Genomic DNA, 18,164 nt, shown 5'->3' on the forward strand with positions numbered 1-18,164 from the left:
TTGCATATCTTTGTCAAGGTGCAGATCTTCTCAACACAGAACACTAAAAATAGAATTCTTTTGGAAAAGGAGAGAGTTGGTCATTCATTTAACTGGAATAAACTTGTGCCCAGAGATATAGTGTCTATTTAGTCACACAAAAAGGGTGTTTTTTCTATCTGATTTTTACTCTAAAGAAGTTAAATGCTCACATAATCTCCCTCTATTGTCAATGGAGAGAAACTGTTATCCTCTTAAAGTGTTTATGTTTCACTAACACAGTTATCCATCCAATTTATCATCAGTTATAAATTTTCGATGAAATTTACCTGTCCCAGCTCCTCATTGAGGTCAGAAGTATTCACCAGTGGTCTTTCCCCTGTATCCTCATCAAACATTTCTTCATCCCATGTAAGGAAATAAGAACCAAGAAATTTCTGCATTTCCACAGTGACATACATGGATACAGGAATAATGTAGTTGAAAAGAACCATGAATGCAAGGAAGTCTGTAAATGCTTGAAGAAACTGCCAAAGAAACAAGACCAAAATATTGATTTTCGTGTATCATCAAAAATTCAAAGGCGACTACATACATTTGCAAATTAATGTTTCTAATAACTTTCAAACAGTAAGTGATACCATTCACAGCTCAGAGGTCGGCACAGGACTTATACATTTAATGATTTATATGAGGCACAAAGAAAACTTTTCATTTAAAGTTTCAATTTTGTATTCCTCTGTAGAAATACAGGTGGAGAGTACAGTTACATATTGTTGTACTGCTGCGTACATTATTGTTGTAAAGTTCTAGAGCAATTAATGTGAGAGATTACATATGAATGGTGAACAACTGTATGTGAGCAAGGAAAACAATAAAATTCATATGCACAAACTACGAGAAGAAACAAAAGTACAATAATGAATAATGCAAGGCTTACTGGATTATACAGACTTCAGGCAGTTTTTCATTAAACAGATAAAGGGTTTCCTTTCCCTCTCACAATACCAGTGCAAGTAGAATGTGTACAAATAATTAGGCAAGAGAATTCTTTTCACTGGTGGAGATTGGCTGGAGATACAGAAAGACTGCTGGGCAGGCTGAAATAGTGTTACTGGTGCTAATGAGCAACCTCTAACATGCCTGACTACTGTGTGTTCACGATGCATTTAGGGTCAAGAAGGAACTCTTCCCCCATTTTCCCCATTTCCAAGACTGAAAGGATTTACTGAAATAATATTATGTCTTCTGTAGCGTAGGGCTCATTTCATTACTTAGGATCACCAGGGTATTCTTACCTGACTAACTCCTTGCTCCTGCAAGGATGTCAGACACTGGCAACTCTAGTGGTCTCTAGTGCTCTCACTCTGCAGCAGGCTAGAGTTACAGGGTTATACACAACTATAAACTTCTGAGGGGCATTTTACAGCATATGGTGAAGTGGTGGGTAATTCCCATAGCAGATTCTTTTGAATAAATATCTGTTATATGATTATTGTGGGATTCCTTTCAGTCTATATTCCCCTGAAAAAGTTCAGGTTTTCTTTAGTACCTGACATCAATGGCAGGAAGCTCCAAATTATCTTCATATGGATTTTTATACCAAAGCAAAAACATTTTAAATACTTAATTACTATGTCTTCCCTTCAGTTAAATTAGCACATACAGCTTAAGGGCAAAAACTTAAAAGTTTCCACAAATACACCATCACCGTTGTTAGCAAAAAGAGCGATATTTCCTGACTGGTAAGCATTCTGTATACAGTTTTCAGTGGAATTCTTATGAATTTAGGGTTCAGTGAAACTTTTTTGATATTTTAATTTTTTCCATACCAGATTTCTTTTCCTTTCTGACTCGGTTTTCTGATTATACCATGGCTCATCACGAAATGGCTCACTCTGCCAGACATACTTCAGGACAGTATTTATTAGTGCTTTACTGATTAGAATACAGAGGTATACAATAAGGAATACATTCATTGATCTAAAAAAAAGTAAAAACAAAAATTCCATTAGTACCTGAACTACAGAGTTTATAAAAAAGTTTTATACTCGTATTCAAATCTAACATTTGCTATGAGTCTAACAATGCTGTGATGTTAAATAACTTTTCTACAGTGTTTTCCCAATGGAGAACAATATTATGGAGGACCACTTTCTATTTAAAATGTTAACTGCTATAACTATGTGTGAAATGTATGTTAGACATTACCAGATCTACTACATTAGTGAAAACAATAGCACAGATGGAGTCATAACAGAATGACTGGGCTTGTATCAGTAGACATTATTATGCCATTTCCCTGAACCAATATAAAAACACTTGCATAAGCACTTTTATAGAAATATAAATGCATCTAGAACATTTTGCCATGTACCTGTAATGGTTTAACTGTTTCTAGACAGACCTAAAAAAAGAAAGAGCAAGAACACTTCACATTTAAAATGACGTTTACATTAATGATGGGCATGAACTAAAAGCCCCAGGTTATACACCACTAACAACAGGAAGAGATACATCATCATTGCTCAGCCACTGTGTAGGAGAAGAGCTATCAGCTAGTCACTGCATTTTGTCTTAACTGATGACATCTTTTTTTCCAAAGGGCTGGACACCTTACTCCAGTCTGACGATTTCAAATAGTAGAGGAGAAAATAATCCTATCTGTTTTTAAAAATAAGCAACCCCTGACAGCTCATCCCTTGAGGATGGAAGTGTCTTCCTTTCCATCATATTGTGCTTATATAGAATTTTTTATTTTACCTAAAACATGGAAAATCTGCCAGACACAGGCTTTCTGTTACTGCAGTTGGTCCAAACTGAAGTGCATCATAGGAGTTATTTTTACTGAACTCAATATTTAATTGTAATGAAAAGGAAGGTTAAGATATTGAAGCACATAATCTTGCAAACTATCAGTAGGCATACTCTAACCAGTTAGAGAAAAGTCCTCTGGAACAGCAAAATATATCTTATCTTAAAATGGTAAGTATCGCATTATGTTTTTTTAATGTATAATAATTCAGTAACAAGAACCTCATTTTATATGGTGTTGTATGACTCCTTTTATGAGTCACAAATGAAACACAGAAAAATATGAATATTAAGTCCCTCCACCTTTCTTTTACTTTAGTCAATGAACGATACACTTTTAGTAAAATAAAAATATTTCCTTTTCCTCCCTCAAGCAAACATGCAGTTTTCCACCCCTAAAATACATATTAGAAATTTTACTTTTCTACAGCAGATCGTTTCTGTGATTTTGCCTGGTAATTTAGGGCCATCTTAGTTTCCATGCCGGTGTATATAGCAACACCTAAAATGAGAAAACCTGCTTTAATAAAGATTACATAGTACAATAACATATTTTAATAAAAGTACAATTGACTAGATTGTTATACCCCATCATTTCTCTAAGTCTCTATAGCCTGAAGAAAAAGACAGATCTGGATGATACTCAAGAACTAGAAACGGCATTAATATTTTGGTTCTCAGGGGGGGATATTAAAAAGCATTTTTATCCCATTCAAGATTCACAGTTCCAATTTCTAGAATGTTCTCCAATATGTATCAAAGCCAAACCAAACATGGGCTTCAAATAAACCATCCAGGCTTTCTAAGCTCTATTTTTTTTTGCTTTAATTTTAGAATCTAAGTCATACGTTCTGAAAGAAAATTCAGCATAGGGTTAAACTACAGGATAGATCCAAGAAGAATAACAGAAGACCACTGATTTCGCTCTCTTCAGGAAAATCTAATCATTCATGAAAGGAATTGTTACATCTTTTAGTATTACTCTATCCCTTTTAATAATACAGATTGAAGACTAAACCTCAGCAGATTAAATAAAAGCAGCTGTGAACAAGAAGATGAATTTAAAGTACATATTAAATCAGCACCTATGTACCTTACTAAAATAATGTAATTTTGGAAGTGGACTCTGCTGAGGTAATGGCAAACACTGCATATGTTAGGCAAACCAGAATCAGCCACTCATATATAAGCAACATCTCAGCATGATATACAAGTTAACTCAGATTTTAAAATTACCCTCTGAAATTTATAGAAATACTTACTACAAACTATATTAGTTCATCTATTTTAGATACCAATTAAAAGCAGAGAGCAAATTTAAATGAATATATACTTTTTACACTATTTTTGGAGAAGAAGTTGCAAGATTTTGATATTCTAGGCTGAGTAGTTCATCACTATTTATGATCTTTTTTCTTTGAGAAGGGAAGTTATATATGATAGTGGATGCCCATGATTTGTACCCTTGTCCCTTTCATTCCCAGCAAAGAGTGGCTTGACACAATGGAACTACTACTCCCAACAGGTTTTCTTGAAGAACATATTTAATTCCATGTTTCCTATTTCTGCTAAAATATTCAAAATTTGCCATGGAAGGAAAACAATTCATACACAGAATACACAGTCTAGTGGAAAAACTAATTTTGAGTCAGGAATTGTTTAAATTGATTTTTTTTGATCAGCTATATTTGTATTTTGTTGGAATCTGTCTGCTTTGACATTCATTTGACATTTTGAGATTCAACATTTCTTAACAGGCTCATTAAGTATCATTGGGACAACACTTTAATTCACATTGATTGTTCAAAAGACATATATTGACATGAAAAATTTAACTCATCTTCACTAATCCTTGAAGATTAAACTGTAAACCTCCCCTCTCAAAAATCCCGGAGTCATTGGCATTGTATATCAATAATAGCTGCTATACTGTAATTATGGCAACAGTAAACCCTGTAAAAAAGTTGCAAATCAAATGATTCAATAGAAATTGTGTGCTCAGTAATAATTCTAGACTTTTAACCTTGCTTGGTGTTCGGTTATGACCTCAGGGGCCATTTAAATAATCAATACAAATACTTACCAAAGATTTTTTCTGTGTTCTTTAAGGTGGCTCCTCTAAGAAGCAGATTTTCAGATCCTAATGGCCTATGAAAGATAAGTATTACGGAATATAAATACTTAGAAAGAGAAAACAGACCTTAATGGAAGCCATGTAAAATGGAAAATAAGTTCTACTCAATTAATTTTATTCTGTGTAACAAAATTAGTATTTATAGGCTGTATATAAAGTCTGCAAGTGAAAGTTAAAAACACAAATAGATGCCTAACATTAAGCTCATAATGTCACAATCGTATTAGCAACCTCACTTTTTAATATGTTGAGAAGATAACAGATTTAATTGCTTTCCAGTATCAAAGGCGAATGCATCTCAAAACCAGGCCACATGTTTAGGTACCTAAATAAAGACTCTCATCTTAGTTGTAAGGTGCATATTTCTGCACTTTTCTTTTTAGGCTTATATAAATTATAGCATCCTGCAGGTTAGAAATACTTAACAATACATTCTTCTATTTTATTTCAACTAAATGCTGTTATACAATGTAGTTACTGTATACTTTTGAAAGCATAAAGATGAACATAGGTAAAATAATTTATTGAAAAATAGGAGGAATTAGTTTAAGGATCCCATGCAGTTTAAAATAATAAGAATATTCTGAAGCATGATATGTAATATAAATAACCATATAAGTGCAAAAACAAGGACCAGTTTATAGATACACAGCATGAAGAACTGCTTGGTTGACATAGTAAACTATTGCCAGACTCTACTTATACAGCAATGGAAAAATAACAATAGCTTCAGTATTTTTGGATGTTATTCAAAGTGTTCTTGTAGTACAAAAAACACTAAACAAAAAACCAAAACCCCAAGGGCCATAATCTTTATGTAAAGCCTGAAAGTAGTTCCATTGAAACCAGTGGAATGTGCTGCAGGAATGATTTAGGTAGTAAGATATTATACACCAATATAGTAAAAAATAGCAGTTGTTCTAATAGTGCTGTCCAAGGAATATAAGCCTTAATGCCACAGTTTTTCTTCTAGTTCACAGTGTTAGACACAGATCAGTCTATCACTGTTTTTGATTAAAAAGGAGTGTGGTTTTTGGAAAGGTATTTTCTACCTATTTCTTCTTCCCCTGCCCCCCCCCCAAGTTCATTTCCAGACAACTTGATTGGTCAGAAGAATCTTTAAAATGAAAGAAGCAAAAGGGACTGTTTTAATAGTAGATTAATACAATCTACTATTAAATGATGCATCACACAGTGTGGAAAGGCCAGTAGGATCCTCAGGATAGATACTACCTGGAAGTAGGCAGCTGTCACTAGAACAGCTCACATGGCCAACACTCTGCCCTGACCCTCACATCGCAGGGAACCACATGAAACCGTACAGCCCAAAACAGCCGAGAGCTGCATGAAGTGCTCTGGTAGGTGACAGAGATCTTTGCACTGCCTTACAGTGCAGTCCTACTTATGTTTCCTGAGGGAGCTATGACACTGACAGATTTCCCTCCTCCACTTTGTTTACTGAGATAGAAAACTACTTATCTAAAGACAAATTTAGGTAAAGAATATTCTTAGCCAGAATGGAGTTATTTCCCACGTGCTGGGGCCTTGGATATAATCCAAGAGAGAAGCCTTTCCCTCCTATTGCTTTGTTCTCTTTGCTGTTAAGATCTGAAAAAAAATCAGGTACAGGAAGTCTCCTCCTTGCTGATACAGACCAGATCCTAGGCAGAAAAGACATGAAGAACAGTGCCTCTTTCGTACTGCTTTATTTTTTCTTCTCTGTTTGCTGGATTAAAAGTGTCCTGGGCTTCAAGCTGTGGCTGGTAACCCTGCTCCTTGGGCACAATGCACCTCACTCACTTCAGGATGAAACTCATTTGTGCAGCAGACAGACCCTCCCAGGTGCCAGAGCAGGATAACAAATCACCATCTGCTATACCACATACAAAATGCACTTCCTTAGATGCTCTCTTCTTGAACACACACAACACTGTGGGCTTTTGAGACAAATGTACAAATCCCCCCTAAAACTAAACATGGTATTTGGCATGTTCAATCTCTTCAAGGAAGAAGAAGAAAAAGGAGAGAATGATATACACATGATGCTAGTTATACTGTTTGATGCACTACAAAGACCCAATGCTGACAGGGCAGTACTATCAAAGCACTATCAAAATACTGTCAACATCAGTTACAAACTAAATACATGTCAAATAAAACCTGAAGTTCAATAAAGACATAAAAATGTCAAATATGAGAAAAATAACTGATTGAAAGATGAAATATTGGAAATTACAGTCTGTAAACTCTTAAGGCAATAGTCTATCACTAAGCCAAGAAAACGCAGTGTTGGTGAAACAAGGCTAATTCTCATTACTGATATATGATCCACTCTAAAAAGTGTAAAAAACCTGCATTTTACCAACCTTGCAGTAGGCTCATTCCTATCATGGTAAACATTTATTCGACCAACAAATCTGCAAGAGAAAAACGGAAGTAGTTTAGTAGCGAAGCTTATATGCATATTTTTACATAGATATGGCCCCAAAATTTGATTTTTTTAAAAATGTATATTACAAGGACATGTAATTCTCTTCATATAGATATATATACACAAACACACATATGCAAATATAAAAACAAAGTAAATTACTCTCACTTTAAAAAACTTTAAGAAGTTTGTGTGAATACGGATTGAGAAATATTTTATTAAAAGTATTTATTACAGTGAGCAAACAGTTTCCAGTTGAACATGCTCTGATCATCCAAGAAACAAGCTAAGAAGGAAATCTTGTATTTCTGTAAAATATATTAGATGTTACACTTAAAGTATTAAAGACCATATAGATAGTAAAATACAGAGCAGTAAGTCAAAATAAACTTTGCGTATAAAAAGATGTAAAAGATTATAAGGTAATAAATAAATCTTCCAATTAAACCCATTAGCAAGAAATAATAAAAAATATTATTCTCTAAATTATCTGAGGAAAGTAACAGCGTGATTAGAATACATTATAAAACATACAATAGAGTTAAAAACAAAATAAAACAAAAGCATAAAGCCAATAGGCAGTTTTCCCTCTGAGTAGCTCTAAGTACATTTTATCTACACTTGCAATGACAGTGTCCAAGTGGGTGTCTGAAACCAAAAGGGGTAAGTCTGACATTAGCATTCTGGACTGCAGAGTAAACTGGGGGGAGCTGCTGGTGGAAGGGAAACTCTCATGTTCAGAAGATAGTGACCTACTTGCAGAGAGGATGCCAAGCAGGAGAAAGCACAACAGAGTACAGCCACATCTAAAGACACTTTAAGTCTGATATGAGGCATCATGATGTAAAGGGGCCATATGCCTTTGGAAAGAAAAAAAGATCCAGCACTGGACATCTATATTGCCCCTGCAATCAGTCTGAATTCAGCCAGAGTTCAAGATGCCTACAAATCCCATTCTTAAGGCATGCAGTTAAAATACATTGCTAAGTTGGCCCTATGGCCCTTCAAGGAAGGAACGTGAGATGTCTTCTTTCTCCTGCCTGTTATCATACAAGGGCAGAGAGGATATCCAGAGATTCCTCAAAGTGCCAGGCAACTGTCCATCAGCTAGAGAAGTGCTCTCTAAAGTTACTGTGAGCAGTGCATCTGGGTTTTCTCCTAGGAATATCAGCTGAGGTGCCCTAGGGAGCCTTGAGGGCACTCTTGCAGGAAATGGATGGCTAATGGGACTTGGGCTCACTTTGGGACCACTTTAACCATAAGGACTCAGCCAGGATCTTTTTATGATGACATTCTTATAATTTATTGGTAGGGTACCTTAAATGAAACGGGTAAGAACTATTTTCTTACTTATAAAGGTCAGGCTGAGGTTGTTCACATTCAATGGTAGCATGTAACGCATCAATTTCTTGTTCATTGTGAAATGCCTTTGTATCTTGAACAGCATAGTAAGTCTGGAATGGATAGAAAGGTATAAATAAGATCAAAAAAGTAATGACATATACAAGATACTAATCTGCAGATATTCACACTTCAGGTCAGTGTGAAGTACCTTTACTAGCTTCTACATAAGACCTCATATTTCAAATAAGATACAACTTTAAATGCTTCTATTTGGGCACCTTCTTACATTATTTGTATAAATTCTTGCAGTGTCTCACAAATCAGGTTTCCATGAAAGCATATAAATACAACAAAAGCTTGTGCATTATCTCTGTAATCTGCATGCCTATACTGGGCACAGGCAAAACTGCAAACAACTATGTTTTAAAACTTCTCCTAAAACAATGTAACATTAAGAAAAATGAAGAATTCAACTGGTAGAAACTTAAATTACACAAGTGAGCATGTCTGCTTGCACATATATGCATGAAATTATAATGTATTTTCTGTAAAAAGTTAAAGGCCAATTTTGATTTAAAAAGAAAATGCATAACGTTTTATTACTTTATGACTGGATTCACCATCCAAACTAGCTGTTGTAACAAAACAGGTTCCATCCCCTCTACTACTTGACAGAAGTATTAAGTCACATGGGAATGTTTCATCTTCTTTTACCATCACAATATCTCCAACCTAAGAAAAAAAACAAATAAAACACATTTTTTATTTCTGTAACAGTCCAAATTTCAGATTTCAAGAACAAAATTATAGGTTCACTCAAAACTCTTGAAAAATCATCAATTTTATTTACACTAGGATTTTACCACAGGAGTAAAGAAATAAAGAGGTATCTCTCAAAACCAGAATTACACCCTATGGAATGAATGAGAGGATTACTGTGTACTTTCTTTCCTCTGAGGATCTCAAACCATCTTACAGATAACGTTTTATTATCCGTTACAACATTATTTGAGATGTGGAAAATACTATCCTCACTTTAAGGACACATGCAACAAAAATCCCTGTTTCAAAAAGAGCCTGAGGTTTGAGCTACTCTCATTGGCTCTTGAGGATAAGCATTGAGTTCATTCAGTTACTGATACCTACAGATACCCCATTGCATACAAATGTTTGCTATGCCTGTCTCTCATAATATTTAGTTCCTTAAAATATGATCTCTGAAAAGCAAGGGGTAGGAGAGAAATGTAGAAAACATAGGTAATGCATTAATTAATGTAATACAAATTCCAATTATTCTGTACTTTATTATTTTTATTTGGGATAGATAACTGTTGAGGCACACACATGCAGTGTTCAGCCTGTGATTTCTTTTTTTTTTTTATTACTTGAAAAGTCAAGGCAGAAGCTATCACACTCAAAGGGAAAGGTCACAGCAGGAAGGCTGTGAACACTGTAGAGCTATTTATGGCCAAATAGGGCAAAGCAGAAAAAGATATTCCTAACAAAAATATTAGAAATAAAGAAATAGTGAACAAATATCTATCAGTTTTGCTGAGTTCTAAAAATAAACAAGGATGACAAGTTCATCTGCTCACAAAAAAAATTACAGACATTGATTTCTGAAAATAACCTTTACAACACCAGGAAGGGTATTTAGAGGAATTCAGAAGCCCCATGGAGAGGCTGGGATCTGATGGGCTATGCAGAATGTATTCTGAATGTGTTGTATTTTCTCTACAAGAAATAGGACAAAGAGATAGGGTGGTCTATGATAATCAGGCTTAAAGAAGTTACTAATTTGCTTACCTAAAGAGAACCAAAAATGAAGAGAAGACAAAAGACAAATCATCAGTGAAACAATCCAAGTAAAAAAATGGAAAATAACAGTTATGACAGAGGAGTTAACAGAGCAAGGATAAAGCAGAAATATCTGTAGCTTATTAAAATATTTTATTCAGAGATATTCAATTAAAAGTCACTATATTTTAGGTCTAATCTCTATGAAATGTAATAAATACTACAATGTCTTCTACGCTACATTTCTGTAAAATTTATTTTACAAAAACTGTAATGTAAAGCCTGACTCCTAAAAGCTGTTAAGTTATAGTTACTTACTCTTAATTTTCGGCTTTGCTTTCTAACCAGTTTACCATGTTGAATGAAATGAACAGGGCATTGGTTCATTGCATTGTCAGCTTTATGTCGAAGCCAATCTTCATAACCCTAGAAAACAGTGAAATGGATCGACGGTGATGCACATTTAGCTATAAAGACACAGAACAGATCTATCTTGCAAGAAAAATTTTTAAAATGATCCTTGAGCAAAATAAGGAAGAAAAAGAAAAGATTCTCATGAGAACAAATGAAACTGTGATACATAGGTCACTGATACAGTCATGTTGGACATATGTGAAAAAGAGCACTTACAGTTACAATTAGTCAACAAAAATATATATTTTAACAAAGACATTTTGATGAACAAGGGTGTTTCAATGCACAGAGCAGTTCCTGGTGTTTAAGTGATCATTTCTTGCTCTTAGTCTATTCACTATGTATTGAGTGTAAAGTATGTATAGAGGTTGTTGCTTAGAAGATAAAATGTAGAAAATGCATTTTGGAAGGCTGGGACGCCATATTGAAAGATGATAAGGTAAGGGCATGACTGAAGGTAGTCATATTTCCTGATTGCTTTACAATTATGTTGAACTTTTTAGCCCTGTGTGCAACATATCAGTCCTCAAGAACATTGTCTGAGGAAGAGACTTTGCAGACTAACCAATTTGGATTGCTGAATTATTCTATCAATTTGTGGTGTTATACCAACAGACAAAGCGAAGGACAGGGAATCTGCAACTTTCCAACCCAAAGGTCCTGCACTGGGCTAAAGACTGCGATTGACAAAGACACTAATGGGAAGAGATGGAAAATGCTACTTGTATGCCATTGAAATTTTACATCTAATTCTCTTTAGTACATTTGAAAATTCAGCATAGAACACGAGTATCACTACTCTGAATGCACTCAGAGATAAGCCGAGAACTCTTTACAGCTTTGGTGTAACATTCTTTCAGGAGCTGGTACAGCTGCTCAAGCAGGCCCCAAAGTCTACACCAGTAGTCTGAGGACAGACTTAAGGAGATTCAATCATAATATTATACACAGCAAGTCATAATCCAGACTTTGTTTGACTCCTACCAAACTATAGTGAGAGACTGTCAGGTGTAACATCTAAAATCTTAGAGTAGGAAAGTCATGCCTAAAATGCTAGCTATTGCATTTATCACACCTCTGCTCATCTGCAAGATCCAAATTCTACTGCAAAGTACAGTCAACTGTGTATAGCCAGCAGTGTGAAGAAATAAAAACACTTTTTTATAGTTTCTTTGAAAACTAATGAACAATAAATTTGCATTTATCATAAAGACTATAAAGTACCAATGGTGGTAATCAGTTATCCTATTCAGGGACAATCAAAATTACTCCCTTTTTTTGTCATTGTTTTAATCGTCATAGCCCTGGAGCACGACCAAAGGTAGGTAAGGAAAACAGAGCCTCCATATAAGTTTTGAGCTAAAATGTGGAGCGTTCTGACATAGGAATTTTTCTGATATCCAACTTCATAATCAATCCAGAAAACAGGATATTCTTTTTGAAGTATAGCATGAGAGATCTTTTTTATGCCCATAAAAAGTGCTAACTCCTTCGAGTGGACAGGCAAAAGATTATGAACATCAAGCTGCTTGCACAAATCTTCCTAACACATTTATATCCCGTTCACTTATTTTATCTCCCGGTAGGAAAGAAATGGCTGATGTGTGGACCCAAAGATACAGTGGAGACTGAACCATGAAATGGAACTCACTGTGCCAGTGAGTTCTTACACTGATAGCTGTCCTGCAGGAGCAATTATGATTAGATTGGACTGAAGGCAACAAGCAAAACAAATAATAGAATCACTGTAAAGACCGCTATTTGTGACTATTACTTTAGGAGCTCGGAGTCTGAGAAACTACTCTGTGGCTATGGTGAGACACCACAGTAAACGCAGATGAAGAGTGCTGCAGCCACACAATGCAAAGCATTGCTTAGAAACTCACTTGCTAGTTCAGATTTAGTAACATTTTTGATGAGTTAACTTTGTACTGGCAGGCTTTATGCCAGGTCAGGTATTTCTGCAGCTGGCCTGAAGCCGACAAAGTCAACAAATTCTGCTCTGGCTCAACCAATGGAAGTGGAATCATGTGCTCACACCTGATCCAGATCAAATTTGTAACAGCAGAAGCCCTGATAATGAACAGATCTGATACTCATGATTGCAATATCCCATGAATTAAAGCACTCTATAACCACCTTAGGTTCCACTGATTCCAATGAGATTCAGTCTACATTTAAGTGCTCATACTAACCAGTACCACTGTAGTATTAGGGTTCTAGGTGAAAAACTACCATAACCCATTACTTTTGATACTAACTTAAAAGTGAAACGGCAAACTTGTACAGTTTCTTACCAATATAATGCAATTCTATTTGAACAGAACAAGTTTTATTAGGATCTTTTAAACTTCACTGATTGGCAAGAACTGATTTCTAAAAATTATTTCACTTTTGTAGATTAATTTTCATATTAAATGTGAGGAAATACTATGACATATACTCAGTACTAATCTGTAGGAAGTATTGCAGCTATCATTATAAATTGTAGATTATAACCGATATATAGTGAAGATTGTAGCCAAAATAATTTTTATTATCTGTTCATACTATAAAGGCTAGGACATCCTGAAGCTAAAAGCAGATTTATCTTATAGGCTTCTGTAGTTCTTACTAAACTCATTTTCAATCATTATAAAAAAATGTAATAGGATGTGGATTACTATTTCGAAACAGAAAAAAGTCAGTGTGCTGAGTAAACACAAGAATGGAGATGATCGCTTGGAACACAAGAATGCTGAACTTACAAAATAATTTAAAAGCTTCTGTTGAATTAAGGAAAGACACCACCATTTAGCAACCAACTCCTACTGTAACTACGAAACAAAAATAAAATTACTCTCTGAAACTTCACCAAAATCATTTGTCAGGGACAGCCCTAAGACAGTATGACATAAAGGCAGGGAAAAAATGAAATATAAAATAAATAAAATACTCTCTTTAGTTTTACTTTTTTCTCATTAAAGTTCTCACCTGTTTGATAGCTGTTACAGTGATGACAAATAAAAGTGGAAGTCCACTTGTAACTGGACTAGTAGGTGTATCAATAATTAACTGTAACAAAAGGAAAAAATATTTTCTGGTTATATTTTTGTGACTGAAAACAGTCAATTTTTCAAGCAAAATGTTTGAAGTAATTTTTTAACCAATATGTGCCCAAGCACCAAGAACATTTAATTAAAAAGAGCAGTATTCGAATTCAATTTTAAAAATATACACAATACCAGCAAAAACTGAAAAATTATAACCACATGCTATAATAAGATATAAAAGATATAATATGCTATAATAAGATATAATAAGACATATTATCACATTTGCATTTCACATTTGATATTAACTATTTGGATTTTTTTTCAAATAGTGCTCAGGAAAATATCACACAAAATTCACTTCAAAATAGGTACTTACAGGACTGAAACTTTTTTAATGAAACAGAAGTTAATAAAGTGATATTTCTTTTGGAAATACCCAGATCTCTAACCATCTAGTCAGAGCAGTTTATTAGGTGACTAACTGCCAAAGCTTTTCTTCAATCAGCATACCTCATTGTAATTTGGAAGACTCCAGAAATTTATTTAAAAATGGGGATAGCTTACCTGAACAAGAAAAATGATGAGAAAATAAAAATTAGCTATTCTTCTGAACTGCTCAAACAAATTTTTTGGTACAAAGTTCCAGAACGTGTACTGAAAATAAACACAAAGATTTGCAGTGTTTGTGAGAGAAAATATTATTCATACTTTACGCTCTAAAAAATCAAGCAAATTCCTAATTCATAACCCAAGATTAAATACAACAAAAATACTGGATAATACCTTTGTTACTTTATTTAATATATTTACTGAAATGGAATCTTAATTATCAGTCATGTATTCTTGGAATCATATTAATTGCTTCAGACAGGTTTTTCTGAACTGTGGCAATCTTGGTACTATGGACTGAAATAGTTTTTTTAATAACAACAGTGCTCATTCAGATATTTAGTTACACAACAGTTCATTTAAAGCCAGCAAAGGATTTAAAAAACATTTTAGTCATCTTATTCCTAACAGTACTTTTAATTCACTTCCATTTTGTAGGCATGACTTGTGGAGGTAGGTGGCATTCTGAGTGTTAACTAGGCACGGATAGCAAGTTGGGGACCAAGTAAGTTGTCAGCTGCTCTTTTGTCCCCTGGCTTTAACATAAACATACTCCTCACAATAAACTATACTGAATAAGAGTGTATTTTTCTACTAATCTTACAAATAGCTAAAGTTTAATAAAATGACCTGAGGTATAGTATATAAAAGTGTAAACAGAAACTGTAAAAACTTCAAAGGAAAAAAAAACATAGAAAAGTGAGAGAGAAAGGACTTTAAGAGGTCATCTAGTCCCTTCCCCTGCCCTGCAGCAGGTTCAACTATGCGCTTTTCATTCTTACACACCTCACTTTGTAGGTCCACAAACTGCATCAGAGTATTGCACATCAGAACATATGTGAAAAATGTCAGCTAAAATTGTGTAAAAACGTGTGTAAAATGGCTTAAGAAAACTAGCACTGTATCATCTTATTATCCAAATTATCATTTGGCACGTAATAAAATGTCAACTCCAGCGTAACTTTTATTTCAAAGCAGGCAGCCTGGGAAGCTTCAACAAATTATTTCTTCTGCTACAAATGTGTCTTCTCTCTTCTTGGCAGACTGCACTGACAATAGCTGATAAGCACATTATACCACTCGTTATATTACTTCTGAATTTCGCCCTGAAAGCAAAGACAGCTAGCGCTCTAAAAGGGAAGTACCTGTATTCTATCTACAGACCAAGTGCAACCTTGAGAAGCAGCGTTTATTTCCACATACAACCCCTGTTATGCAGGATAATCTTATTACTTGTTTTGGATTAAACCCCATACCTGTGTACGACATAGGAATGAAATGTTCTTTTCCTTATGATGTGCCAAAAAGCAGTATAAATAAATATAAACGTTCCCTAAGTAAACACTTATCCTGCTTAAGAGTTACCTCAAAACCCATGGAGACATACATGCAATAACTTGTAAGTCAGGTGCTGCTGTCCTTCTCCTCAGACTGGAATGCTATTTGCACTTCCCCTACCCCATCCACTTGTGCTGGCTGAAGAATTTCAAAACAGAGCTGGTTAGACTTGATAGGGAGTTTCACTTGCACAATGATCCCAAACATTTAAAGCTGCTGTTGCGATATGTGACAGTACAGAGAGGGAAGGTCCCACTCCCAGGGATTTCAGCCTTGTAGTTAGTGACAAGGACAACAATATCAGCAACGAGGTATCTTTTTGCTTACAGTCTTAGAGCTGTAGCCATCAATGAAAGGCTTAAACGCTGATGGTGATGCACAGACAGAAAACAAAACATAAATTAACAGATTCTTGGCTGAAAGATAATTTATGTGCAGGACTGTAGAGCATCTGGAGTTTTGACTTTCAGCTTTAGTTTAAGAACAAATAAAATAATTTTTATATTAACATTTTTCAGTTGTCTTTATGAAGCACAACCAAAATGTAACAATTTTCCAAATGAAAAAATCCTGCTTACATTCTGAATTCAACTGTTGTGATCTCCCTGGCACTCTAATGGCTACACACAGCAAAAAAGCTCTTGTTGGAGGGCTTTGTATATATGATTACACTAGGCATGAGACTGCAAACCACAACTGAGACATCAAAAACGCATGCTATTTTCTTATTTCTTTATTCACTATTATCAAAACACCAGATTTCTTTTACTTCATATGCTGCAAATAATGGTATGTAAGAAGAAACCAATTACAATAATTCTATATTTTCATCATTGATTATCAGGAAAATTATTTTCTAATCTTATGTATTTATTTCCTTATGAATCTCTGCCTGCGCAGAAGGTAACATGAACAGATGTTTCAGTGAAAACTTTTGCTTACATTTTTCTCTGTTTAGCAGTTTTGATATAACAAGTGTTTTTCCATGTTTCCACTGTTAAATTTTGATGATTTATACAAGTTTCACAAGAGACCATTCATAAAGTAAAATTATAATCTTGTAAGCAATAACTTCCTGTTTAAATCTCCTATATGGTAATTTGATTAAATGTATGGTGGCAGCATGCTGCTGTCAGATCAGATATTTAAAATACCAGATTGAGGAAACCAAGTCAAATAGTTAAAATAAAATCTGTAGAAAGTTCTGAACATTCACCTTTACCCTAAGTATCTGATCCTCCTCATAATCCAACCTCAGTTCACTACTTCTCCAGTCAAGCGCTGGGTCTCTCCTTTACTGCAACTTAACCTTTGGTCAGCAGCTTTTCTGTCTAAGTATATATGAATGCCTGGGAGCAGATCATTTTTGTGGTTTGAGAGGTGTTGCTTGAAACAGATGTTTCTTAAAAACAGAGAACTTGAAACTTCATTTTCATTTACCCTTACAGATTTTTAGCATTTTATTATACTGGATTTAACACATACACAGCACAACTTTATCCTGCCCATTCTTCTTCAAAGAAGTAACACTTTACGAAGGATTTTAGGCAAGAAAGAAAGAGCACCAAGATGTCTAGACAGATCTGAATATGTATTAACTATTTATATGGAAGCTGGTGCACATTGTCACAAAGTAAAATGTGATCACAGCTGACAGGACTTAACCATACCATAGTATTCTCAGTCCAGGGTTGCAGGTAGCATTTTTAATTTGGATTTATTTTGGAAAATACTGTAATCAGCCACAAAATTCCAAAGACATAAATTGTAACCGTCAACTAAAACCTTTAAGGGAGCTGAAGCAAGAAGGAAATTTGAGAAGGGCCTGTATCTATGTAAATGTAACAGCCCTCATTTCCACCCAGTAGAACAATACTTCCCATTGTTCATCAGATCTTGTATCCTTATTGGTTTGTGCTGCACTCTTTTTCCTGTAGAAGGGCATTACAAATACTACCTGACTAGTATTCATACTCTTACTGATGCATCACAAACATTAAAAGTATTAAATGAGAATATTTAATAACTGACAGTTGATTCTATTAACTTCTAGTGTTCATGCTGCTCAGAGAATGAGACAAACTCAGAATGCAGGTTCCAAACAAATTTGTAGTTGTGTTAAAATATTACAATTATCATGATGTAGCAGCACCAACAACACTTACTACAGGAATCTCTGGGCTATGAAATGAAGCCTAGCAATACTTGTACTACTCCAGTCTAATTTCTTCACATTTCCGCCTTGGCAGCCATACGACCATTGAAAGTT

The 18,164-nt window shown here is 34.7% G+C and overlaps 1 protein-coding gene across 3 annotated transcripts in view; it reads right to left on the reverse strand.

The window, feature by feature from the left end:
* Positions 1-18,164, reverse strand: part of ATP11A (ATPase phospholipid transporting 11A) — a 144,193-nt gene that overhangs the window by 35,882 nt on the left and 90,147 nt on the right. For 2 of the 3 annotated variants that reach the window (XM_067295749.1, XM_067295757.1), the window contains exons 3-12: positions 14,513-14,602; positions 13,887-13,967; positions 10,818-10,925; positions 9,306-9,434; positions 8,709-8,812; positions 7,294-7,344; positions 4,877-4,941; positions 3,214-3,295; positions 1,812-1,962; positions 309-506 (exon numbers count right to left, since the gene is read on the reverse strand). In XM_067295749.1, coding sequence (XP_067151850.1) covers positions 309-506; positions 1,812-1,962; positions 3,214-3,295; positions 4,877-4,941; positions 7,294-7,344; positions 8,709-8,812; positions 9,306-9,434; positions 10,818-10,925; positions 13,887-13,967; positions 14,513-14,602 — 1,059 coding nt within the window. Of the gene's footprint in view, positions 1-308; positions 507-1,811; positions 1,963-3,213; positions 3,296-4,876; positions 4,942-7,293; positions 7,345-8,708; positions 8,813-9,305; positions 9,435-10,817; positions 10,926-13,886; positions 13,968-14,512; positions 14,603-18,164 lie in introns of those variants that run through there. The other variant, XM_067295765.1, reaches the window with a different exon arrangement.

The sequence above is a fragment of the Apteryx mantelli genome, chromosome 1 (assembly GCF_036417845.1).
Source record: "Apteryx mantelli isolate bAptMan1 chromosome 1, bAptMan1.hap1, whole genome shotgun sequence".
Lineage (NCBI taxonomy): Eukaryota > Metazoa > Chordata > Aves > Apterygiformes > Apterygidae > Apteryx > Apteryx mantelli.